General features: G+C 41.6%; 2 protein-coding genes and 1 long non-coding RNA gene across 8 annotated transcripts in view; 1 reads left to right on the forward strand and 2 right to left on the reverse strand.

The window, feature by feature from the left end:
• The window catches only part of LOC144264846 (uncharacterized), a 23578-nt gene extending 17264 nt beyond the window's left edge, over positions 1-6314 (reverse strand). Inside the window, exon 1 of the long non-coding RNA XR_013346118.1 lies at positions 6163-6314. This is a non-coding gene — a long non-coding RNA (uncharacterized LOC144264846). The remainder of the gene's footprint in view (positions 1-6162) is intronic.
• A 523-nt stretch (positions 6315-6837) lies between these two features.
• Positions 6838-16321, reverse strand: RAD1 (RAD1 checkpoint DNA exonuclease). 6 transcript variants are annotated; one of them, XM_077816740.1, is made up of 7 exons: positions 16242-16321; positions 14770-14966; positions 13841-14101; positions 11886-11994; positions 9500-9758; positions 8527-8625; positions 6838-8179 (listed from the first exon to the last, which is right to left on the reverse strand). In XM_077816740.1, exons 3-7 carry the CDS (start codon positions 14033-14035, stop codon positions 7996-7998), a joined length of 846 nt encoding a protein of 281 aa, XP_077672866.1. In that variant the 5' UTR covers positions 14036-14101; positions 14770-14966; positions 16242-16321; the 3' UTR covers positions 6838-7995. The 6 variants fall into 6 exon arrangements, with proteins under 6 accessions (XP_077672866.1, XP_077672867.1, XP_077672865.1 ...); XM_077816741.1 differs by having other exon boundaries at positions 16176-16304; XM_077816739.1 differs by having other exon boundaries at positions 15945-16280.
• Positions 16322-16396: 75 nt separating this feature from the next.
• On the forward strand, positions 16397-26294 carry BRIX1 (biogenesis of ribosomes BRX1). The gene is made up of 10 exons (XM_077816735.1): positions 16397-16577; positions 18397-18508; positions 19656-19699; positions 21582-21652; positions 22325-22374; positions 22477-22550; positions 22657-22707; positions 22999-23100; positions 23630-23758; positions 25797-26294. The coding sequence occupies exons 1-10, from the start codon at positions 16428-16430 to the stop codon at positions 26058-26060; spliced, it is 1047 nt and encodes a 348-aa protein (XP_077672861.1). The 5' UTR covers positions 16397-16427; the 3' UTR covers positions 26061-26294.
• The last annotated feature ends 620 nt before the right edge of the window (positions 26295-26914 follow it).

Raw genomic sequence — 26914 nt, forward strand, 5'->3', positions numbered from 1 at the left:
ACACATATTTAAAAATATTTCTTTTGAAGACATTCTAATCGTACTTTGATGAATGGGTCCTGCTTTTGAGCAGGGGGTTGGACTAGATGACCTCCTGAGGTCCCTTCCAACCCTGATATTCTATGATTCTATGAATGAACGCAGAATATACCCAATGAAGAAACACAGATTGGATTATTTTTCCCCCGGGCTATTGGTACACTGGCCTTTTTATAATCTAACACACACAAAAAAATAAATTTAGTGTGTTAAATTTAGTCTACTTTTAGCACTTCAGCTAAGAAGGCTGAATGCCTCCTTTTAATGTGAAATTCCTCTTTAATGCTTTGCCTTCACTACAAAATCTTCATCTTAGAACACAGATATGAAGAGTTGAGTTTGCTAGTACAGTGCTGACCACAACTATGCATTCAATGTTAGACAGTGTTATAATCATGATTTAGAAGCCTAAGCCACTTTGAAAATGGGTCTTAAGCACTTTTGAAAATGTGATCCAAAGATAAGTCACATTTTATCATTGTGGAACTTAATCATTAAACCTAGGATTCAACTTGAGGCATGGGTGCATGTCTGAGCCAAGGATTGGGGCCAACATGCACTACATTCCAGTGATCTTATTAGCATAATAGCCGCTAGCCACTTGTTACAAAGACCATAACCCCCCTCCCTCCCCCAGAGGATTTCCCCATGTTTGTGGACTCCTCCACTATTAATTTAGAAGAGCTGAGGTCTGTGCTCCGTAATGGCACAGAGACCTTAGCATAGGCCAGGCCCCCAAGATGCAAAGAGAACACTACATAATGCAAACAGTTCTGAATGTTAATAGAACTGTTTAATTACAAATGATTGTTTACTGATTACTGGCTGCTAGTACTGTACAGATTGTTTTAATTTCTTTGGGTCTTCTTTCCAAGATCACTGTTGGTAGCAGACAGACTGTTATACATTTACATATGAAAATAGTATGTTTAGTGGCCTTTAGGCTTATATTCAAAAGTAATCTTAAGCCACAACTATGTCCTTGAACACAACTACCAGGTAATTCAAATCAGAAATAAGTTACATTTAGTAAGTCATGCACTCTGTTTCATTACATTAGTCACATGGGACTAGATGCAAGTCATTCTTAGCACCTATTCAGCACTTCACATTCCAAGGCATCATACACCTAGTTACTGAAGTCTCTAGGTGAATATTAATCTTTCTCCTTTGTTGAAGGGGAAACTATTAGGAAAAGTTTCAGAGTAACAGCCGTGTTAGTCTGTATTTGCAAAAAGAAAAGGAGTATTTGTGGCACCTTAGAGACTAACCAATTTATTTGAGCATAAGCTTTCGTGAGCTACAGCTCACTTCATCGGATGCATACTGTGGAAACTGCAGAAGACATATACACAGAGACCATGAAACAATACCTCCTCCCACCCCACTCTCCTGCTGGTAATAGCTTATCCAAAGTGACCACTCTCCCTACAATGTGCACGATAATCAAGGTGGGCCATTTCCAGCACAAATCCAGGTCTTCTCACCCCACCCCACACACAAACTCACTCTCCTGCTGGTAATAGCTCATCCAAACTGACCACTCTCCTTACAATGTGTATGATAATCAAGGTTGGCCATTTCCAGCACAAATCCAAGTTTAACCAGAATGTCTTGGGGGGGGGGTAGGAAAAAACAAGGGGAAATAGGCTACCTTGCATAATGACTTAGCCACTCCCAGTCTCTATTTAAGCCTAAATTAATAGTATCCAATTTGCAAATGAATTCCAATTCAGCAGTTTCTCGCTGGAGTCTGGATTTGAAGTTTTTTTGTTGTAAGATAGCGACCTTCATGTCTGTAATTGCGTGACCAGAGAGATTGAAGTGTTCTCCGACTGGTTTATGAATGTTATAATTCTTGACATCTGATTTGTGTCCATTTATTCTTTTACGTAGAGACTGTCCAGTTTGACCAATGTACATGGCAGTGGGGCATTGCTGGCACATGATGGCATATATCACATTGGTGGATGTGCAGGTGAACGAGTCTCTGATAGTGTGGCTGATGTTACTAGGCCCTGTGATGGTGTCCCCTGAATAGATATGTGGGCACAGTTGGCAACGGGCTTTGTTGCAAGGATAGGTTCCTGGGTTAGTGGTTCTGTTGTGTGGTATGTGGTTGTTGGTGAGTATTTGCTTCAGGTTGGGGGGCTGTCTGTAAGCAAGGACTGGCCTGTCTCCCAAGATTTGTGAGAGTGTTGGGTCATCCTTCAGGATAGGTTGTAGATCCTTAATAATGCATTGGAGGGGTTTTAGTTGGGGGCTGAAGGTGACGGCTAGTGACGTTCTGTTATTTTCTTTGTTAGGCCTGTCCTGTAGTAGGTGACTTCTGGGAACTCTTCTGGCTCTATCAATCTGTTTCTTCACTTCCGCAGGTGGGTATTGTAGTTGTAAGAATGCTTGATAGAGATCTTGTAGGTGTCTGTCTCTGTCTGAGGGGTTGGAGCAAATGCGATTGTATCGTAGAGCTTGGCTGCAGACGATGGATCGTGTGGTGTGGTCAGGGTGAAAGCTGGAGGCATGTAGGTAGGAATAGCGGTCAGTAGGTTTCCGGTATAGGGTGGTGTTTATGTGACCATTGTTTATTAGCACTGTAGTGCCCAGGAAGTGGATCTCTTGTGTGGACTGGACCAGGCTGAGGTTGATGGTGGGATGGAAATTGTTGAAATCATGGTGGAATTCCTCAAGGGCTTCTTTTCCATGGGTTCAGATGATGAAGATGTCATCAATATAGCGCAAGTAGAGTAGGGGGGTTAGGGGACGAGAGCTGAGGAAGCGTTGTTCTAAATTAGCCCTAAAAATGTTGGCATACTGTGAGGCCATGCGGGTACCCATAGCAGTGCCGCTGATCTGAAGGTATACATTGTCCCCAAATGTAAAATAGTTATGGGTAAGGACAAAGTCACAAAGTTCAGCCACCAGGCTAGCCGTGACATTATCGGGGATAGTGTTCTTGACGGCTTGTAGTCCATCTTTGTGTGGAATGTTGGTGTAGAGGGCTTCTACATCCATAGTGGCCAGGATGGTGTTATCAGGAAGATCACCGATGGATTGTAGTTTCCTCAGGAAGTCAGTGGTGTCTCGAAGGTAGCTGGGAGTGCTGGTAGCGTAGGGCCTGAGGAGGGAGTCTACATAGCCAGACAATCCTGCTGTCAGGGTGCCAATGCCTGAGATGATGGGGCGCCCAGGATTTCCAGGTTTATGGATCTTGGGTAATAGATAGAATATCCCAGGTTGGGGCTCCAGGGGTGTGTCTGTGCGGATTTGATCTTGTGCTTTTTCAGGAAGTTTCTTGAGCAAATGCTGTAGTTGCTTTTGGTAACTCTCAGTGGGATCATAGGGTAATGGCTTGTAGAAAGTGGTGTTGGAGAGCTGCCGAGCAGCCTCTTGTTCATATTCCGACCTATTCATGATGACAACAGCACCTCCTTTGTCAGTCTTTTTGATTATGATGTCAGAGTTGTTTCTGAGGCTGTGGATGGCATTGTGTTCTGCACGGCTGAGGTTATGGGGCAAGTGATGCTGCTTTTCCACAATTTCAGCCCGTGCACGTCGGCGGAAGCACTCTATGTAGAAATCCAGTCTGCTGTTTCGACCTTCAGGAGGAGTCCACCTAGAATCCTTCTTTTTGTAATGTTGGTAGGGAGGCCTCTGTGGATTAGTATGTTGTTCAGAGGTATTTTGGAAATATTCCTTGAGTCACAGACGTTGAAAATAGGATTCTAGGTCACCACAGAACTGTATCATGTTCGTGCGGGTGGAGGGGCAGAAGGAGAGGCCCCGAGATAGGACAGCTGCTTCTGCTGGGCTGAGAGTATAGTTGGATAGGTTAACAATATTGCTGGGTGGGTTGAGGGAACCATTGCTGTGGCCCCTTGTAGCATGTAGTAGTTTAGAAAGTTTACTGTCCTTTTTCTTTTGTAGAGAAGCAAAGTGTGCGTTGTAAATGGCTTGTCTAGTTTTAGTAAATTCCAGCCACGAGGAAGTTTGTGTGGAAGGTTGGTTTTTTATGAGAGTATCCATTTTTGAGAGCTCATTCTTAATCTTTCCCTGTTTGCTGTAGAGGATGTTGATCAGATGATTCCGCAGTTTCTTTGAGGATCTACAACCTATCCTGAAGGATGACCCAACACTCTCACAAATCTTGGGAGACAGGCCAGTCCTTGCTTACAGACAGCCCCCCAACCTGAAGCAAATACTCACCAACAACCACATACCACACAACAGAACCACTAACCCAGGAACCTATCCTTGCAACAAAGCCCGTTGCCAACTGTGCCCACATATCTAATCAGGGGACACCATCACAGGGCCTAGTAACATCAGCCACACTATCAGAGGCTCGTTCACCTGCACATCCACCAATGTGATATATGCCATCATGTGCCAGCAATGCCCCTCTGCCATGTACATTGGTCAAACTGGACAGTCTCTACATAAAGGAATAAATGGACACAAATCAAATGTCAAGAATTATAACATTCATAAACCAGTCGGAGAACACTTCAATCTCTCTGGTCACGCAATTACAGACATGAAGGTCGCTATCTTATAACAAAAAAACTTCAAATCCAGACTCCAGCGAGAAACTGCTGAATTGGAATTCATTTGCAAATTGGATACTATTAATTTAGGCTTAAATAGAGACTGGGAGTGGCTAAGTCATTATGCAAGGTAGCCTATTTCCCCTTGTTTTTTCCTACCCTCCCCCACTCAGACATTCTGGTTAAACTTGGATTTATGCTGGAAATGGCCCACCTTGATTATCATACACATTGTAAGGAGAGTGGTCAGTTTGGATGAGCTATTACCAGCAGGAGAGTGAGTTTGTGTGTTGCGGGGGGGTGAGAAGACCTGGATTTGTGCTGGAAATGGCCCACCTTGATTATCGTGCACATTGTGGGGAGAGTGGTCCCTTTAGATGGGCTGTTACCAGCAGGAGAGTGAGTTTGTGTGTGTATGGGGGGTGGAGGGGGTGAGAGAACCTGGATTTGTGCTGGAAATGGCCCACCTTGATTATCATGCACATTGTAGGGAGAGTGGTCACTTTGGATGGGCTATTACCAGCAAGAGAGAGTTTGTGTGTGCGGGGGCGGAGGGTGAGAAAACTTGGATTTATGCTGGAAATGGCCCACCTTGATTTTCATACACATTGTAAGGAGAGTGGTCACTTTGGATGGGCTATTACCAGCAAGAGAGTGAGTTTGTGTGTGTGGTTTTTGGAAAAAAGGGGAGGGGGGTAAGAAAACCTGGATTTGTGCTGGAAATGGCCCACCTTGATTTTCATACAGATTGTAAAGAGAGTGGTCACTTTGGATGGGCTATTGCCAGCAGGAGAGTGAGTTTGTGTGGGGGGAGGCGGAGGGTGAGAAAACCTGGATTTGTGCTGGAAATGGCCCAATTATCATATACGTTGTAAGGAGAGTGATCACTTTAGATAAGCTATTACCAGCAGGAGAGTGGGGTGGGAGGAGGTATTGTTTTATGGTCTCTGTGTATATAATGTCTTCTGCAGTTTCCACAGTATGTATCCGATGAAGTGAGCTGTAGCTCACAAAAGCTTATGCTCAAATAAATTGGTTAGTCTCTAAGGTGCCACAAGTACTACTTTCCTATTAGGAAAAGGGAAGTGATTTCTGATATGGTCTTAAATTAAAATTAATTTATCTGAATATGTAAATTAAACATGAAAATGACAAAGCAGTAACTAGAGACCGAACACTGCTCCAAAATCCTATTTTTTTTATGAAATTCCAGAGGGCTGCTTTTAAAAAAAAAACCCACAGTCTGTGATAGGATGTATCAAAACAGAAATATCAGAGCTGCAGGAAACTCCCATTGCTCTGAATGGATAAGTAATGTATCTACTAGATGAAGAGTTGTCATTAATAGCCTTTCTGAGTTCTGCAACAGACAGTTGATGTCAGTCACAATGTGATCTTATTACCATTAACCTTAACCTCTTTCCCCACTTCTCCGCTATTCTTGTTTCACATTAGATTGTAAATTCTGTGGGGCAGGGACCCTCTTTGTACAATTGCTACAACAACAGGAGCCTGATGTTGACTGCCACTTTTGGGTCTTGCTAGGGTATAAAAAATTAACTATATACACAGAACTTACCTGAACAGAGCTACAGAGATCTCCCACTGATCTTTGAGTTTCTAGCTACAACTCTGATCTTTCTATTTTGATGTGACATTGAGCTGGTAGCATGCCTTCATCCTGTTGCATTATTTGAGGTGGCTGTGTCTTGTCAGACACAGTAGATTCTTCACACTGCAAAAGATCAGACTATTTATCACACAGACAGGGTTGATAATATCCGGAACAGGTGAGCTACGTTTATGACAGATTACATCTGAAGAGAACAAATGCAACTTCTGACTGCAGTGCAGCCCATTTACTGCTGGAAATGTATTTTAATCCTGAAACTTGGGATTCATGGCTTGTAAAACTGAACAGGGAACTACTGGGGGTTCACTTGTCAATATTAACTCATTCCTTCAGAAGGCAAGTATCAGCTTTCCTCAAATGAGTGGCTGTTAAGCCTTTGTGCAAGAAACCATCTCTTGCACTGGTGATCTTACCAATTTGTGCCCTGGCTCTGATCCTCCCTTTTTGAAAAAGGTTGAAAAGATGGAGAAGTAATTTCAGTAAGTGTGCACAGGATGCAAGTTATTGAAAGTCTGTCTACTTATCAATATTATATGAATCCACCATATCTTGAACCACTATCTAGCATTCTTCCTGATTCAGTGTGACATTGAAATAGCGATTAGGAATTAGCAAAATCTGTCAATTTTATATCACAGCATTTTATTTCCAGGAACCAAGTCATTCACTTTGCTTTTATTTTATTAAAAAAATACAGAAGCATTTCTAAATGCAGCAAAATATTAATGTGGTACATATGTATAGGTTTGTTATCATTAAAGGCAACTAGCTTCCCAATTGTGACAAGCTATAATGTTTCATTTTATTAAAAAAAATCAATAAAATTCTTTGGAATTTTTTCTTCTCCAAAACAAATACTCCAATGCTCTTTTTCCTTAAAAATGAAATAAATAAGTGCTTTTGATCTGGAAGGCAGTGGTGAATGGATGGGTTTGGGGAGAACACATAAAAGAACAAATTTCAATAGCAAGGCTTGTATTAGTCAATTTTTTAAAAAAATTCAAAAGAAGTTAAAATCAAAATGACACTGCCCAAGTACTGAAGTGATTTATGTTGGGTTCTATGCTAATTTACCAGTACAACACAAGCACACGGCTATGGAAAATGCGCCAAGATCATCCCTGATGAAATTCCAGGGAATTCAAGTTACAGCAGGCTTCAATCTAGTTGAGGATGAGCAATTTCACAATTTACTGCTATTGAGAAGTCAGTTTCAATTTTCACTCTCCACTTGTAGTCTCACAAAAAGTTTTATTTTTTAAAATCATTTGAACAAACCACTGTCTAACACAAGCCAGCATTCAGACATTCACCACCTGTAATTGCTTCATCCATGCTCAGAGCAAACCATGGCCAAAAACTGGTGGATTAACATACTGCTACTGTCTCAGATTTCCCGCACTGCTTGTGTTTGCAATTATTCTGACAATAGTGACAGAATACTCAAGGGGCTGTTTGGTGAGCATTCCAAGTTTGCAGTGGACAAGTGTGCACATCACAAAACCACCAACATCACAGCACCCTTCTCAGCCTCAGCACCGAGGCCAAAGATTAAGCTACCTTTTCACTTTTACAGATGGTCCATCCAGGTCAAGAGTGAGAAACATCTGCAAAGTAATATGGGGGGAGCTTCATTGTAGCTGCTTATTCTGCTCCTTTCTGTGGATAAACAGGGTGTCCATTTTCTGGGCTATCAATCTGGTAACTTTCACGTTTTTTAATGAAATATTTTATCATTCTGAATGTCCATAAATGAAATGCACAGTCCATATCATACAGCTATAGTTCTGATTCAGTAATGTCCTCATCAGGGCAACAGTAGTACTCCACAAAACAGATTTGTCCATCTTCATTCCTAATCATATACTGCAGTGAAAGGAACCCCCGATTATCTGTCCGAATAGATACTTTACAAGATAAAGCTAGTGCCTTCGTAGATGGTTTCAGCAAAGAGATCTTGTACCTGCAGGTAAAGAAAAGCCATTTTAAAGTATATAAAATGTAACAGTGACTGAAACCTTCTTCTCAAGTAATGGACCAAAACTGACAAAACCAATTAGCAACATAGCCAACCACAGTAGTGCTTTTACAGTACTTTTCCCTGTTACTGCATCAACAGTGTGCACTTTATACTCTAATTCTTATTACTGAACTTTTAACCAGAGGAACAACTTCTGTCAAAGGGAAATTTTTAAATACTACTCTGTTCTAGGGAAAGTCAGGCATTTCAGTAGCTGACGAAACCACTTTTTCAGCTTCTTGGTCAGAATGTGTCATCAGACTACTACGGTCACTGTCCTGATCACTGACCTGTTTGTCTGGGTCTGGTTGCAATGAAATGCTTCCATCAAATCAGAGTCTTTGGGATAGTCAAGATGAGCACTTCCTGCATTGCCAAAGGTGGATAATCTAAAAGACATCATGCACCAACTCAAAGCATTTGATATTAGCACTATCAAATTTGAAAAGTGGAAACAACAAAGTAATGTTATACATCAAGACAATTCTCAAAGCAGAAGATTTCAACACACTTCCGACTCTTCATGAGACACGAGGTAGCACAGCCAGCATTTAATTTAATGAATGAATCACAAGTGTAAGATCTTGTGGCACTCCAAACTCAGAGTTCCCCTAATAGCACCTGATTGTGGTTTCAAAGAAAGCTGACTTACGCTAATGAAAGACTGTGATCCCTAGGTGCTAATGGCATACAATAATCAATCTGCTGCCACACCAGAAACTGAAAGAAACCTGCTCTGCAGCACCTAGTTGTGGAGCTGCCATGAATGTGGAAAGCTCATGAGTTCCCCTATGTGCTAGCTACAGCATACAATTCCTGATTTTTCATCCCAACCCAGGCCATGCAGACCTTGGAACTTAATTCTTCATAACCAAAAATACTAAATGAATGCATTCAAAACACATCCTGGAATTTGTTTACAAAATACAAGATAAAAGGAGTTGTATCTGCTTATGCTAAGGCTGAAGCTGGCCCCAAGGCTGGCCCATAACCTTAAAATGATGATGTATTCTATTGCCAAAAGCCTCAGGTTGAAAATTTTGGAATGTTGCGAAATAAGGAATGAACGGTTGCCTGGTATCGTGTCTGAATAATTAAAGTCTTCATATGTGATGCAGCAACCATTATAACAGAAGGCACATTTAAACAAATATGGTGCAGATCTGCACAATGTTGAATAAGCAGCAACAATAATTTCAAACATCGGAGAACAACTAAGTTGCTAAACATGAACCTTTGAAATGGACATGTAGTTTCTGATACCTGAAATAAGGCTTGTCTGGAGACATAGTGATCTGCAGGACCTCACTGGTCATATCTAATTCAGCAAATGCTTCTCGTAACCCTTCTGACTGCAGGATAATTTTGTTAACCACATTTGTACTGCAGAAATCAAAATCTAGTGTCTCTTCAGGTTCTTCAGTGTTAATTTTACATACAGTTACCACACCTCCTTCTTCTAGAAATAGGGTCAAGGGGTAGCCATAACCATGGTAACACATTCGAAGCGCTGTTGAAGTACCTGAAATGATGAAAAAATTAGCACCTCTAAGAGCTAGATGGTGTAACCTTTGGAGACCTGGATTTTAGCCATGCTTAGATCACAGATTAAATTAGTTTATGATGCTCAGGCTAGTCTCAGACCTTTACTGAATTCTGTCTCAATCACAAAATCGTCACATAATTTAGGACAGTCTCTTTTCAAAAAGGCCCAGGATAGGAATAGCCAGGATATTAGAGTTCATACAAATGTGCAATGGCAGAATTGTCTGAGAAAGGTGTGACTAGTCTATTCTAATTCATAAGTAACACCAAAGAAAACATATCTGGAAAAACTATTTTCAAGCAGGAAGATAGTTCAACTTCTAATATGTAAAATCAAAGATAAGAATGGGATGTTTGACAAAGGAATATTAATAATTCACAGTTCATGTAAATAGTGCAATATTTAAATTTGAAATAGCAGTTGAGGAAAAAAAGGCATTTTTTTAAGTGATCCACTGGAAAACTAACTGCATATGAAATAATACAGAGCATCCTGAATTATACAAACAACACAACAAGATGTGAGGCTATACAAATACCTTATGGGCGCCAAGACATAAGGCGAAAAGCAAGGGGCTTTTTACTAACTGAGGAATGTGATTAGAGAAAGGACAATCATGTCCTTAAGGCACTGGAATTCTACTCAGGATATCTTGGTTTAGTTCCCAGCTCCCACAGCCATCCTGTGCAAACTTGGACAAGTAACAGTCTCTCTCTTTCAGTTCCCCATCTGTAAAATGGGGATAATACTTAGAAATGCTGTGAAGATCAATTAATAGTTTTTGAGGTGATCAGATGCTATAATGTAATGCAGGCCAAAGTAGTACAGTAGAACCTCAGTTATGAACACCTCGGTTTATAACAATGAACAAAACGTTATGGTTCTTTCAAAAGTTTATAACTGAACACTGATTCGATACAGCATTGAACCTTTACTATACAGAAGACAAATGCTGCGTTCCCTTTATTATTTTAGTAATTTACATTTAACACACTACTGTACTGTATTTGCTGCTTTTTTTTCCATCTCTGCTGCTGCTGCCTGATTGCATACTTGCGGTTCCAAATAAGGTGTGTGTGGTTGACTGATCAGTTTGTAACTATGAGGTTCTACCGTACCTAGAAAGAGTGTACAGCCATTACCGACTTATATGAATGTTTTATAACAGTTTAGGATAGCTGAAGTCTAATGGATTAATCACAAGACTGGGCTTCAGAGTTCCTGTCTAAAGTCTGTCACTGACTCACAGGGTGAGCTTAAAATGGGTCACTTAACCTGTCTGCTTACCTATCTTTATAATAGCTGTTTGAAAGCTACAGAGAGAAAGGACCATAAGCACCAAGTATGTGGTTGGTTCGATAAATAAAAGCCAACTTGCACCACTAATGGATTTCCTTCTACTTGCAACAACTGGCCCCTCTATGGGGTTGTCTATACTTACAGCTAGATCAGCACTGCTGAGATCAATGCAGCAGTGTCGATTTAGTGGGACTAGTGAAGACCTGCTTAATCAATGGCAGAGCGCTCTCCAGTCAACTCTAGTATTTCACCTCTCCGAGAAGAGTAAGGGAAGTTGACAGTTTCCCCTCGACAAAGCATGCTGTAGACACCGTGGCAAGTCGACCTAAGCTACGTCGACTCTGAGTAGCGTATCTTGAGTTGACTTATTACAGTAGTTATAGACAAGGACTAGGCCCTAACATTTCGTAGATCTGTGTATAATCACAAGATTCCTCTACCACTTCTCTTACAAATCTTATATTTATGAACACATTTTGTCTTCCAAACTCGAAACTTCTCATTGGGTACCTTTCACTGCTCCTTTACTTATAACTGTGTCCACTGCCACCTCTTCTGTCACAGTGTCTGCATTCAGTTAAGTACCTACCCCCCAGTCACTCAAGCAATTATCATAGCATACAGTTGCAGCAACTTAAGAAGCTAGCATGTGGCCTAATCAATCAACGGTAGCTGCTCTTCACGGGGGGTGTCTTAGTATGGGAAAGATCACTTTCATGAAGCCACTTTGAGAAGTGGCTAGAAGCACAAGTTTCATGCTTATGATTACTGAGGGCATCAGATCAGGACATGCACACACAATACCTGCCAAAGAATTTGTGCCAAAAATGGTCAAGCAGTCTAAAAGAACAGCCAAATTGATTCGAAACATCACCGACTCTTCCTGTATAATAAATTCTTGAAATATCCCTGCCTGTAAAAACAAACAAAAAAAGATAAAAAGTGTGTATGGAAGAAATACATTTGTTTTCCTTTCTGCAGTAGCAGTGATTTAACAATCATCTCTATAAATCCATAATTTTCACCTTCAGAGCGCAACATGATACAAAATAAGAGCCAAATAAGTAGCACATGAAAGCATATAGTCAGGATCCTTTAAAAATTAACACATAATTTAGACAAAAGAAAACCACATAAGTATGACATTTGAGCAGTGGCCTTTTACGGTTTAATAAGAAGCTATAAATGTTAAAGTATAAAGATCTCCCCACCAATCAGCAAATGTTTAGTGTGCTGTGCAACTTCAATAAAACCAAGACTTGTCATTTATTTCCAGTACACCCAGTGTGATCAGTGCTTCCAAAAACAGAAGGCAGCACAATTTCTGCCCTGAGGAGCTCACAATCTAAAGATAGTCAAGTAAGCAAACAGCAGCAGGTGGAAGGGAACACATTGAATTTTAAGAAACCATGTTTTGTTTAAAGAAATAAAACTAAACAAGGACGTCAAAATATAAGACTAGAGAAAGGGGCTAATTTTCTCTCTCTGCCCCCTTCTTTCCCTTTCTTATTTTGTTTTTTATTCTCCCTCCACTTTATTTTAGGGGGGGGGGGAGAAATCAATGAAATGAAAAATTACTAGAGATAGCAGAAAAGGGTAACATAGGGTCAACGGTAATCATACTAAATACACGTTGGAAAAAAAAATGATTTACAGTGACATTCAGAGGTGAGGAGAGATGCAATGAGGTGGATGTTAAGGGGAGTGAACTCAGTCCTGTAGGGCTCACCACAGTAATTGCTTGATGACCTAAGACACAAACCTGAACTCCCTAAAAAGTGGATAGAATCTGAATGCAGAACACTTTGAGATCATGAAATGGAAGATGATGTATAAAACAAATTATTACTACTATTATTTTGAGAGATGATCAACAAGATATTTCAAAAGGAAAAATAATGAACTCTCTCACTGACAATGGAGAGGAAATGTTTACTGTCAAGCAAGAGGGTATAACTGGAAGTAATGGGATGGAATTAGGGAAAGGGAAATAAGGCTGAATACTAGTAAAAAGCTTCTCAAGAGTGAGCTCTGTTCAACTGTAGAACTGTCTTCCATTAGGGAAGTGGTGGGATCTTTATCATGAGTCATCTATAAATACATCAGACAAAGCAGTGGAGAATATACCCATAGTGAACAATCCTACACTGGCCTCAGAGGATGCGCTGAATGACCTACAAGGTCTTTCCCTATCTCTAACTTTAATATCCAGTAGTATTGCAGGGCACTCACTGGGTCAGATTCTCCACCTTATGCCTATGATTTTGACAATTCCGCTCCATCCACTAAGATAAACTGCATGCACTTCCTTACTCTCTCCAACAGTCCTTCCATCGCATACTTGGTTTCATTCTTAGGTACTTCTAGTCTCTCTAATACTTCCCTGGCTCATTTAATGCTCTCATATCTCACAGTGACTTCATACTATGTGCTTATACAAGACTCAGTGTGAAAATAATGGTGATCCTCTCACATGCTATAGTACCAATAAAACAGGAAAACAATTCCCTCTCTGCTACATCAAGAACTTAACTCCAGCATTTCTAAATATTGTCAACATCTGCACTTTTGAAAGCCTAGAACTGAAATATCTAACACCTTGGACCCACTGGTCTCATCTTGTTTTTTTATTTGACTGGATAATGTCCACTGGGAAAGCCATTGACAAATGCAAGAGAAAGGGAAAAACTGCTATTTTAAACATGTGAAAGACTGATCACAGATGTACTGATGGTCTGATGATGTGCTAGGCTCCTTACCTGAATAAAGGCATTTGCCTGCAGACACTTTGCATTTTCCACTGTAACCTTGATTCCATTTGTAGTTGCAAAACATGTTGCATGGTCTTTAAAATGAATGGCTTTTAGGATATTTGAGAGGTTTCTGACATTGTCGAGACTGGCGACTAAAACATACTGATCATCACCAGTTTCAGGTTGAGTGGAGAGGGGCATTATCTAGTTTGCATTCACCACTCCCGTCTTTCCTGTGACTGTATAAGATGTAGTTTCAAAGAGAACCTAAAAAGAGGCAACATACCTGTGTTAATGTGAATTGCTCTTTATGGATGAAACATGGGGGGAAAAAAAGCTTCACAAAGCTGTGATGATGTACTGGCAGCAATGCTTTGGTATAATTAAATATTTCATGAATAGACCAGGAATATATACAAAGAATCCAAAAAAATTATAGATATTTCTACTACCTGAGAGAGATGTTGAGGTCCAGTACTATTAAAATAGCAAAGTAACAAGATGCACAAGTATATTCCTATATCTGTGTACCACGGACCCCTGCTGGATAGACCATGAGACCAGTTCATTTTATTTACATATATATATATATATATATATATATACACACACACACACACACACACAAATTTCCCTCTATTTGAGCTTTAGCTCACAAAGTAGAGGCCTGTGTTTTTGAAAATGCAAGAAAAGACAGCTGATATTTCATCCTTCTACTCTCCCCTCGTTCTATCCAGCTTGCAAGGAAATATATTTACATCTTTACTGCTTTAAGTAGCATCTCCCTTTTTGTACAGGATCATATTATAGGCAAACTGCAAAACAAACTAATACAGAAGTTGTATCCACGTGGTTTATTGATGCTTTAGGCTGATAAATACTGTACAGATTAATAGGCTTTTTTATTACATGACAAAGATCAGGTCCCAACTTGCCTTGGTCTTCTGGAGGACTCTTTGGAAGACTACACACTTCCCACATTAGTGGGAATGCTGAGTTGCAGCTTTCCCATTCCCAGGTGTCTTCTCCATGGGAAGAATGCTGAGTGTCACCTGCGATTTCAGCGTAGTGCGATGCTCCTATCCTGCTCCAGTTCTCCAGTCATCCAGGAAAAAAGTCAGATCTGGTATTTCTATTGTAAACAAACAAAAATAGAAAGATAACATTACATCCATTTTCATACACACTTCATAAAGAAATAAAGTCCACAATCATATTTTTCCTTTACAATGCACTTTCAATAGCAGATGGGCACTACTGACATTATGAGCACATGTATGGGTGTCATACAAGCAGACACTGTCAGGGAGATTTTCAATGACACAAAGGGCAGTTCGTTGCCCAAAATCTTTTGGGAGTCAATGGTGAAAATCTCTGCAAAGCTCCTCCTATCTCTATTTCTATGCCTACTTTAAAGGATGAACATTACCGTGAAGAAGCACGATAGTTTTAATTTCGCCACTAATTTTTTCCTGCCGTTGATAAGAAAAAATGGCTGTACTCCACTTTGTGAGCAGAAATAAGTTATTGCTATTAACACACCTTACAGTCCATTCTTCTGATTTAAATTTAACAGAAAGCCTTTCACTTCCATTCACAAAGCTCTAGGTTAAAGTGGCTGCTTCCTTTTGGACATTATACTCATTCTTTTTTGTGCTACTGTATTTTTTGTTTCCCCATGTGCAGTATTAGTTTTATGCATATTCTTCCAGGGATGAGGTCCTAACACCCCCCTCCGTCTCCCAAACCTTCAGCAGCCTCTCAGCGGGGCGAACAGGATTCCCGGCGTTCCCCGCCTCGTCACTGCTGTGCTGCAACGCAGGACCAAGGTGACTCCTACCTCGTGTTGTGTCTGATCATTAGCATTAAATCAGTTAAAAGTCTGCAGAACCATTACATCTCGCGCAGGTCTACATCACACGCACCCAGGGACTCCACCATACCGAGGTTGGTGCTCCGTGGGCCAAACTCTGTGCCCTGTTTTTCGCCTTCAGTCCGCTCCCCAAGCACGGATGCGTATGACAGCCCGCGGTGACAAGAGCCAGAGCAGAGGTACCAAGCCTGCTGACCAGCGTGCGCAGCACCCGCAGCCACACGCTGGCTATACTACCTGCAGGGCCCGGAGGCTGCCACACGGGTCACAGCTGTGCGCTGACCGGGCCACACGCGGCCCTGGGGTTGAGAGCCGCGGAGCTAGAGGGATCGGGACTCCGGGCCCCTTTGCACGAGGCACTGAGCAGCGGACACAGACCTACGGCCCGTGGGCCCGTCCCCGCCCAGCGCCTGAGCCCCCCGCTGGGGAACCGGCGGCCCAGGGGCAGAGCTGAGCGGGGAGCCTCACCCCAGGCTCGGGCGGGGCGCTGCAGCAAGGGTCGGGGGTCCGCCCGGGGAGCCCGCCCCCGCCTACCGCCGTCACACGCGATGCGACTCCTCCCTACGGCGCAGTTAGGTGCTCGCCCCGTGCTTTACGGCTGTCGTACAACGAGGCCCGCCGGAGCCGGGCGGCACGCCGGCCGCCAGGACCATAGAGAGAGGAGCGGAAGATTGTAGAAAGGGAGCTCCGCTTCCGGTGTGAGGGTCATGTGCAAGCGAGATGGCGGCGGCCAAGAGGAAGCGTGGAGGTGCTGCGACCCGGCCGAGGAAACGAGCTAGAGGGGCTCCGAATGGGACCGGGCCGCCGGCCAAGCCAAGCCCGCAGGGAGCGGAGAGGGAGGAGCACAGCATCCCGGCTCCTATCTCTAAGGTAAAAACAGCGGCTGATCCGGCTCCTGCTCGAGGCCTGTATCCGTCGTCCCCCGTCCCCCCCCCCCATCCCCCCCGGGGTATGTGGCTGGCCCGGACTGTCTCCGCCGGTCCCTGTACGGCGCGGAGGGTAAGAGGCCGGGGTGGCCTAGGCTGTATTCTCCCTTTTGGGGCAGGAGCTCTGGGCTGGTCCCTCTTACTCGCTATCCCCGCTGCGGGAGCGGGAGGGCCCGCACTGTTGGGGTGAGGTGGGGGAAGGCTGTCTCTCCTCAGGGGAAACTCCCCACGGGCCGGAGATCACCCTTCTCTAGCCTCGGACCATTTAGAGACCTTGTCTCTTATTAGAGAAGCAGCTCTCTTCCCTCTGAGTCCTCGGTATTCTTGCAGGGCTTGGCGTGGAAGGGAGCAGATCGCTGGTTGCAGCCCCTCCACAGAGACATGTACTGCCCCGTTCTGTGTGGTCACCCGAACTCTTCATATGGGTGTGCAAAGCAAGGTTATGATGCACTCTCATGATCTGCACAGATATCTTGAATACCCTAGTTACTAATATCATGGAGATACCACATCTAGGCACATGAAGGGCTGCCCTGGATCATAAAATGCAATTGCAATATAGCAATACTAACATCCTAAAATATTATCAGAGTTAAAACAAATCATAAAGTGTTGCACAAGGACTTGATAGCTAGTTTTAGTGACTATTTTATTTAGGGAGCATCCCAAATGACACGGTTCAGAAGTTGTACATTTGACAGCTTTTCAGTTTTTTTAAATAACTTGCATGTTGAAATTGGAAATCCTATAGTCCATAGAAGCTACCTGGGCCTTCTGTACTGAATTAACAGAGGATTTGTTTGCAGCAGACCCTTTTATCCTGTGCTCCTTTACAACTCCCTGGCTCTCAGTTCACTTCACTTCGAAGAGAAAGCAACAGATCGGCCTTTTCTTGTGACTGAGATGACCTACTGTGCTTCTAGTATTATTGGCTTTCTGCACAGCTCAGATTGCTGCAGAGCCATTTGTCAGTGTCCAGGGGAGGGAGGAGTTTAATCAAAGCCCCTCACTATTCTGTTGCTAACTCAAAAGGAGGATTAGGATGACTTCCCTGGGGATATTGCCATTTCCTCCCTTTCAGAGACAACTATTCCTAGAGATCATAAAAATATTTTAGAAGCAACAGCTGTTGTCTCTGGAATGGACTGAATGGCTGGGATTTTCAAAGTACTTTCTTGAGTGAATCGCACGGCACTCCTCTCTAAGTTCTTAACTCTTCCTTCACCTTAAAACTACACAAGATAAACACTTCTGTATTATCACTATATGCAGTTTAACTTTTATGCACTTAATGTCATTTTGCTATATTAAGTTGCGTATTCTGTCAGTGTAGATTCCTGTATTATGCCTGACCCTCATGGTTATTGTTTAAATGGGAAAACAAATAGATTTCATGGCCTCTTACCCCTCTTGTCTGCAAGCAGGTGCACCCTGATACATGAAGTTTATCACAGCCTAAGAGGGGAATTTTTATGTGAGCAGCCTCAAATATCCATAGTTTATCACTGAAAACATTGAGTTGATTAGGGTCCTTTGTGTAGGAATTAAGTACTCAAGTGTGGAAGATCAGAGTTATCCACATAAGCACATATAATTTCTGCAGCCTATTGAAAAGGCAGCACTTTGTTTTAATTGGAAACTTCTGCACAAATGCAGATTTTTAAAAATTTGAAATATCTTAATTGATTAAATATTAACTTTGATCTTAAAAAGTTTAAGATTAGAAACATTTTTTTTTCAGCTTAACTTTGTGTTTCTTTTAGGGTAAATGGAAAAACAAAGAGCGGGTGCTTATTTTCTCTTCTAGAGGAATAAACTTCAGAACGAGACATCTAATGCAAGACTTGCGAACGTTGATGCCCCACTCTAAAGCAGGTAGGGTCTAGGTTAGAGGTGGGCAGACTACGGCCTGTCCTGGCCTGGGAGGCTTGCCCTCAGCCCCTCCCCTGCTATTCCCCCTCCCCCCGCAGCTACGCTGCTGCACAGGCAGCGCGTGCAGCAGTGTGGGGGTTGGGTAGAGGATCCCGGGAGGAAGTCAGGGAACAGGGGGCGGTTGGATGGGGCGGAGGTTCTGGGGCGGTCAGGGGTTGGGGAACAGTGGGAATTGTACAGGGCATGGGAGTCCCAGGGGGCCTGTCAGGGGCGGGGGTGTGGATAGGTTGGGGCAGTCAGGGAGCAGGGGGGGTTGGATGGGGGTGGGATCCCCGGGGAGGGGAGGTTTGGGGCAGGGGGTCCCGGGAGGGGGCAGTCAGGGGACAAGGAGCAGGGGGGGTTGGATGGGTTGGGGTTGTGAGGGGGACAGTCAGGAGGCAGGAAGTGATAGGGGGTGGGGGCCAGGGCCAGGCTGTTTTGGGGGAACAGGCTTCCCTACCCGGCCCTTCATACAGTTTCTCATCCGATGTGGCCCTTGGGCAAAAAAATTTGCCCACCCCTGGTCTAGGTACTGCTTGTGTCTAACTTGGTCAGTGTTTTGGGATATTCTAGTTTATTACACCACTTGCCTCCAACAGCCTGCTTTTTGAAGGTGGTGCATAATTCTTAATTTATATGGCTCGCTGTCGTTGACATTATTTACCCCAATTGCTGCACAGAATAACTGTTGGATTCTAAATGAGATTGTTAGGAAACTAGGCCTCCATTCTGCAAACACTCAAATTCGTGCTTTGCTTTATGTTTCACTATTCCTGTGACTTCAGAAAAACTACTTGCATGCATAATGCAACATGTTTCAGTGTTTGCTGGATTGTGGCCTTAAGCTAGTATGTGCAAAAACTGTTGTTAACAAGAAACCCAATTAATGAGTAAGAGATGAAATAATATCAACAGTGAAAATGAGTTATATGCAAACTGCTGAGAAACACAAACATTGAGAAAATGCTTAGTCTTTCTGTCGTAAAAGTAGGTGAAATTTTCAGAAAAGTGGGAGCTTTTTTTTTTTTTTTTTTTTTTAAATGGCTGGTGTCCGTTGTAATATACAAAAGCATACAAGACTGCTCAGTGGTACTTTTTTCTTTATTTACAGACACTAAAATGGACCGTAAAGATAAGCTGTTTGTAATTAATGAGGTAATGGCATGACTAAACTAATATCTATATTTTGGCTTTTTGGAAATTGTGTGAGACAGAGAAGAGGGCCAGATAAGTGATGTTGAAATAAAAGAGAATTTTGGTTTACTTCATGCAGCACAAAGAGTCTAAGTCCTGCTGTTTGAGTTACTTGCTAAACCACAGGAAGTAATTAGAGTAATTCTTCTGGGTAGAAAATAGGTTCATTCACTTTCCTGTATTTAATTCTGACTCTTTGAAATGAAGACTAGTAAGTAAAATATTGATATAATCATGCATTAGTCCTCACTTTTGTTAGACATGATCTGACATACACAAGAACCTGGTCCTGAAAGCACTCTGTATGCAGAACTCCTATTGAAATCAATAAAAGTTCTGTGCACAAAAAGCTTACAGAATAGAGTCCTAGGGTGGCATATCTGTATCTTGGGTGTAAATATACCATGGCTGCAAAGACTTTGAATAAAAAACATTACAGGATGAAAACAAACAAGAAAAGGGCTGATGGAAGGAGGACAAGGTTACAAAGATTAAAAACCGTTGTGGTTGGTTTTTGTCAAGAACATATGTAATTTCAATCTTAAAATATTTAATTGGTGGTAGGGATGTGCTTTTTTGTGCAAGGCTGAAGGAGGCAATAAGGAGTACAGGTACATGTGGTATAGCTAGTGAATTGAACTAAGTGGCAATATGGGTGGATCCATTAGTGGAGATGAACCAAAGAGGAATCAAAGCAGTTTAGACTTCCACGAGAAAAGATGAGCTGATAGAGAGTGAAGACACTGCAAGTGTCTGTGGCTTTTGTGATGGAGTAAAGACTTTTGGGAGCTAGTGCCTTTGAATCATTACCCCTATGAAAGAACTGCTATTGCTTCTTTTGTGCTTTAGTCCCCTGGTACCCTTTCTAGTTGAGGGAAGGGAGAAGAAGGGTAGGCTGGCAAGCCTATTCTGGCCTTATCTCCTCCCCCCATGCTGGCGTGCTGCTGGTGGAATGTATTAAATAACTTCATGGATTAAAATGATTGCTGTTCATGAACTCTTTTTTTTTTTTTTAAATGAGGTCTCTTATTTTGAAATAGGAAATTTTCTATTGATAAAGAGAAACTTAATTTCAAGAACAAGAACCTATATAGAATAGAAGCATTTTTTTCATAGATATTTAGGTCAGAAGGGACCATTATGATCATCTAGTCTGACCTCCTGCACAACGCAGGCCACAGAATTTCACCCAGCACTCCTGCAAAAAACCTCACACCTATATCTGTGCTATTGAAGTCCTCAAATCGTAGTTTAAAGACTTCAAGGAGCAGAGAATCCTCCAGCAAGTGACCCATGCCCCATGCTACAGAGGAAGGCAAAAAACCTCCAGGGCCTTTTCCAATCTGCCCTGGAGGAAAATTCCTTCCCGACCCCAAATATGATGATCAGCTAAACCCTGAGCATAGGGGCATATGAGCATATGGGGATTTTGTTCCATCACTCTGCAATCTACCAATATAAAGTGCTTTACAAAAGAGGGTGTTTCCCCCATTTTATGTTGAGAAACCTGCGGCACAAATAGGTCAAAAGATCTGCCTGAAGAAAGCCACATGGTGGGCCAGTGGCAGAGCTGAGACTAGACCCTAGGTGCCCTGACAGTCTAATGCCCCATCCACTGGAGTGTTGGTAGTCTTCTGGGAATAAAAATAATTTAAAAGCCTTTCAAGGTGGCTATTACTTAAAACTGAGTTTTCTGCAGGCACCAGGTGTTAACTACTAATGCAAGACGTTTGCATGTTTTCATATTAGGACAGAAATACTTGAGACAGATTTGGAAGGTTTGTGAAAAGATCCATAGAGCTTTGTTAATAGCTAATTTGCCATATGCCTTCTTTTTATATAGATTTGTGAAATAAAAAACTGCAATAAGTGCATATTTTTTGAAGCCAAAAAGAAACAGGATCTCTACATGTGGTGAGAAAATACATTGCTTTATTAAATCTCCCTCTATAATCAGTTGCTTGTATTCCAACTAGAACTCTATTTAAAACATCCTACAGTTTGAAGATTTACACCTTTAGTGATCCATACATTTCAAGAGTGACATTTTTTAAAAGTACAGTTAAACTTGCTCATATGGTAGCATGCACTTGCTTTCCCTCTGTTGGCTGTTGCTTGCCAGAAGAGAAATGTTCCACTATTCCTTGTGGCGTTTGTGTACTGATTTTATTTTTTTTTTAAAATACATTTATATTTGAGTATACCTGAGCTGCCACAGAATTTCCAGTCTTCCCTGCAGGATTGCTGCAGAAATTTAAGCCAAACTTCCCATAGAATACTTCAGGTCTTGGCAGTAGTGGCAAGAGTAAATGAGACTGGCTTTATGTAGAAAAATGCTATTTAAAAATTTTAAAAGCAGCAAAATAAGTGTAAATTAAACACTATTTTCTATGAAGCCTCATCATTTGAGGTCTACTGATTATACCTTAAGCCATTTTTTATTAAAATATCTAAAATGAATTACCATTTATACACAACAAAAGCCAGTTTTAAAACTACTACAGTAAAAAGTCTGGTTGAAATTTACTATAGAATTCTAAAGTATTTATTTTTCTTGCCATTACTAATGGATGTCTTTTGTTTCAGGCTTTCAAATTCACCTCAAGGACCATCAGCCAAATTTTTAGTACAGAATAGTAAGTTGAGCTCTCAGATTAGGTCACTTCTTCTGCTTATATTTTTTTTTTTTTTTCTTAGAAAAAATGTTTAAATACTAAAACTGTTCAAAATCATTGTAGTTCATACCCTAGCAGAGCTGAAGATGACTGGAAACTGCCTGAGAGGCTCACGGCCTCTTCTGTCCTTTGATACGGCAAGTACAGGATTTCAGATTGCTTGATCTGCAGTATCTGATTTTCTTTTTCTCTATACTGCTGTTGCCTTGTGTGTGTTCATAAAATTGTATTTTTCTCTTCTAGGTGTTTGATCAAGAGGCACACTATGCTCTGTTAAAAGAGTTGTTTATTCAGGTCAGTACGTGCCAACTTGGTTTTGGGATTTCTTGCATCTTACAATCTTTGTGCTAATATTTCAGGCTTAAAACATATTGCAAGTTGCTTGTGTGTGTCTTGGTACTTACACACTAAGCCTGCAAAGACTTACGCATGTGCTTGAAGTCAATGGAACGACTCTCATACGTAAGTCTCTGCAGGATCAGGATGTTAAATAGTAAAATAAGATGAATGCAAAGGTAATTAAACTTTGTATTTTGGACTCTTGATCATTTTAGATGAGAAATTTGTTTTTGTCTTTTGTTACAGATTTTTAGTACACCACAATATCACCCCAAAAGCCAGCCTTTTGTAGATCATGTATTCACGTTCTCCATCACAGACAACAGAATCTGGTTTCGAAACTATCAGGTTGGTTGTTTCCACTGACTTTTTAAAGATTGCACTAAATGTATGGTATGATATATATGAAATACAGTAAATTGAAAAAAGAAAAGGAGTACTTGTGGCACCTTAGAGACTAACAAATTTATTTGAGCATAAGCTTTCGTGAGCTACTGAATGCATTTGATGAAGTGAGCTGTAGCTCACAAAAGCTTATGCTCAGATAAATTGGTTAGTCTCTAAGGTGCCACAAGTACTCCTTTTCTTTTTGCGAATACAGACTAACAAGGCTCCTACTCTGAAACCAGTAAATTGAAAGGAAACCTTTAACTATTACCAGGATATGCTGACATCAGCCCCACTTATACAAAAAGGTGATTTCAAAATGTTTTATAGTGGACTTAAAACTACCATTTCACATGCTTAACATAAATTAGTTGCATTAGATTTTGTGCTTGAACACCTGTGAATTCATCTGTGTAAAATATTTAAAGAATGTATATGTATAACTCCAGCACAGGAATCTCAAATGAAGGTGTTTGCTATTTTATTACAGATCATCGAGGAAGATGCAGCTCTTGTAGAAATTGGACCTCGTTTTGTTTTAAATCTCATAAAGATTTTCCAGGGCAGCTTTGGAGGACCAACTCTATATGAGAATCCACATTACCAGTCCCCAAACATGGTAATAGTCTTGTCTTTGGTTTTGCTTGCATTTAACAAATTCCTAAGGCCTTGGTTGCACAAGCTGTTCTGTATGAGTGTACCCCTGCTCCTAAGAGATCAGCTTGCAGGATCAGGGGCCTCAATGTGGCAACACAGTATGGAGAGGAGGTGAGCAGCTGTCAGTGGTGAAAGAACAGGTTAAGGACTATTTAGAAAAGCTGGACATGCACAAGTCCATGGGTCCAGATCTAATGCATCTGAGCGTGCTGGGGGAATTGGCTGATATGATTACAGAGCCACTGGCCATTATCTTTGAAAACTCATGGAGATTGGGGGAGGTCCCGGATGATTGGAAAAAAGGCAAATATAGTGCCCATCTTTAAAAAAGGGAAGAAGGAGAACACAAGAAACTACAGACCAGTCAGCCTCACCTCAGTCCCTGGAAAAATCATTGAGAAGTTCCTCAAGGAAACCATTTTGAAGCACTTGGAAGAGAGAGAGGTGATCAGGAACAGTCAACATGGATTCACCAAGGGCAAGTCATGCCTGACCAACCTGATTGCCTTCTATGATGAGATAACTGGCTCTGTGGATATGGGGAAAGCAGTGGACGTGACCTATATCTTGACTTTAGCAAAGTTTTTGATAGTCTCCCACAGTATTCTTGCCAGCAAGTTTAAAAAAAAAAGTATGGATTGGATGAATGGACTATAAGGTGGATAGAAAGCTGGCTAGATTGTCGGGCTCAACGGATAGTGATCAACGGCTCGATATCTAGTTGGCAGCTAGTATCCAGCGGAGTGCCACAAGGGTTGGTCCTGGGGCCAGTTTTGTTCAACATCTTTATTAATGATCTGGATGATGGGATAGACTGCACCCTCAGCAAGTTTGCAGATGACACTAAAGTGGGTGGGAGAGGTAGATATGCTGAAGGGTTGGGATAGGGTCCAGATTGACCTAGACAAATTTGAAGGATTGGGCCAAAAGAAATCTGAGGTTCAACAAGGACAAGTTCAGAGTCCTGCACTTAGGACGGAAGAAGCCCATGCACTGCTATAGACTAGGGACTGAGTGGCTAAGCAGCAGTTCTGCAGAAAAGGACCTGAGGAATACAGTAGATGAGAAGCTGGATATAAGTCAGCAGTGTGCTCTTGTTGCCAAGAAGGCTAATGGCATAGTGGGCTGCATTAGCAGGAACATTGCCAGCAGATCGAGGGACATGATCTTTCCCCTCTATTTGGTATTGGTGAGGCCTTATCTGGATTTTGCATACAGTTTTGGGACCCCCACTACAGAAAGGATGTGGACAAATTAGAGAGTCCAGCGGAGGGCAATGAAAATGATCAGGGGGCTGGGGCACATGACTTACGAGGAGAGGCTGAGGGAACTGGGCTTGTTTAGTCTGCAGAAGAGAAGAGTGAGGGGGGATTTGATAGCAGCCTTCAACTACCTGAAGGGGAGTTCCAAAGAGGATGGAGCTTGGCTGTTTTCAGTGGTGGCAGATGACAGAACAAGGAGCAATGGTCTCAAGTTGCAGTGGGGGCGGTCTAGGTTGGATATTAGTAAACACTGTTTCACTAGAAGGGTGGTGAAGCACTGGAATGGGTTACCTGGAGGAGGCGTGGAATCTCCATCCTTAAAGGTTTTTAAGGCCAGACTTGACAAACCCCTGGCTGGAATGATTTTGTTGGTGTTGGTCCTGCTCTGAGCAGGGGGTTGGACTAGATGACCTCCTTTGGTCTCTTCCAACTCTAATCTTCTATGATTCTATGAACACGCTTAATAGGTTATAATTTTAGGATAAAATAATCACTGGCATGTGAACTGAGCAGATTTATGAAACTAATAACGCTGAGTTGTTTAATCTCTCAATGAGAAGATGGCAATATGCTGAGGAATTTGCCAGTTGAAGGGTGATCTTTTTAAGATTGTTTTCTGTCTCCACTTGTATTGTAGAATGTGAACTCGTATGTGAACTTTTTGCAATATCACCTTGTTAGATGAGTCTTTCTGCCTTTCAGTGCAACTGCATTAACTTACTTTTCTTGTTTTGTTAGCATCGGCGGATGACAAGATTGGCTGTAGCTGCTAAATTCAGAGAAAAACAGCAAGTGAAGGACCTGCAGAAACTTAGGAAAAAAGAAGAAAAGACAATTATTCCAGAAGATCCTACTGAAACTGTCTTTGAAACTCCAGCAGAGGAAAAACCATTGGAAATAGAGTTGGTGAAACCACAGCTAAAAGTCAATTTGAAAAAGAAAAAGAAATTATTTCAACGACAAAGGAAGAGGCAAAAAAAACTTTCCGGGGTGGGAGTGTAAAATGGAAAAAATTTAAGCAAACTTCAAAAAGTCATCTGTTAGTCTTGCATACTTACGTTTTTAGCTATATTTCAGAGCTATCTTGCATAGGCTCTTATCTTTTTTTTTTTTTTTAAAGTCAGCAGCTGCTTGCCACCAACTTTGAGTAAATGAAAAATCAGATATGGATTTCTTCTGCTCTAGGACTCATCTTATCTCAGACTGTGTGTTTTAAATAAAATTTGTTGGTATTTTTGTTGTTCGTTTGTTTTCCAAATAATAGATACATTAATGCCTTACAAGGCTCTTAGAGAAATATGGGGATTTCAGGGGCAAGGGGTTGCGGGGCAGCAACAAAAGGCGAATAAGAAAGTCTGACCAAAAATTTCTTACAATTTAATTTGTTTTTTGCAGGGGAGCACTACCTAAAAGAATTTGGGTGCTTACCCACTAGCCATAGTTCAGAAGTTTAGCTCCCCAGTCCCGTCCATCAGTAGTCAAGATCTTATTTATATTACATTTCTGACATACAAGTAAACTGTCTCTTTAAAAGATGCAACATACCTACAGTATTGGTTCATTTTTTTTCTTGGCCAGTTACCCACCGTATCCCACGGTTGTTGAAGAAGAGAAAGGATTATGTGATTTTTTTTTTTTTTTGGATCACAGGGTGATTTTTTTTCATAGAAAAGGGGGCAAAACATGTTTACTTGGTGTTCTGTCCTTGTGTTGCTGTTTCTCAAAGATACAATGGAACATTGTCCTTTGTGAGTGCTGATGCTCCTTGATATTTCACCCTTCTCTGTTGTTTTAATTTCTAGTGTGGTAGGTGCTGTACAAACACAGAACAAAAAGACTGTTTCTACCCCCAAAGA

Source organism: Eretmochelys imbricata, chromosome 5, assembly GCF_965152235.1.
Source record: "Eretmochelys imbricata isolate rEreImb1 chromosome 5, rEreImb1.hap1, whole genome shotgun sequence".
In the NCBI taxonomy this organism is placed as follows: Eukaryota; Metazoa; Chordata; order Testudines; family Cheloniidae; genus Eretmochelys; species Eretmochelys imbricata.

Bases quoted from the DNA above. Each gene is read 5' to 3' on its own strand.
- BRIX1 (XM_077816735.1), top strand. From the start codon at position 16,428: ATGGCGGCGGCCAAGAGGAAGCGTGGAGGTGCTGCGACCCGGCCGAGG. The intron at 23,101-23,629 runs GTTGGTTGTTTC...ATTTTATTACAG, and splicing joins TCTGGTTTCGAAACTATCAG to ATCATCGAGGAAGATGCAGC. The intron at 23,759-25,796 runs GTAATAGTCTTG...TTGTTTTGTTAG, and splicing joins ATTACCAGTCCCCAAACATG to CATCGGCGGATGACAAGATT.
- RAD1 (XM_077816740.1), bottom strand. From the start codon at position 14,035: ATGCCCCTCTCCACTCAACCTGAAACTGGTGATGATCAGTATGTTTTA. The intron at 11,995-13,840 runs GTAAGGAGCCTA...TTGTTTTTACAG, and splicing joins AGGCAAATGCCTTTATTCAG to GCAGGGATATTTCAAGAATT. The intron at 9,759-11,885 runs GTATTGTGTGTG...TCATCATTTCAG, and splicing joins TGGCACAAATTCTTTGGCAG to GTACTTCAACAGCGCTTCGA.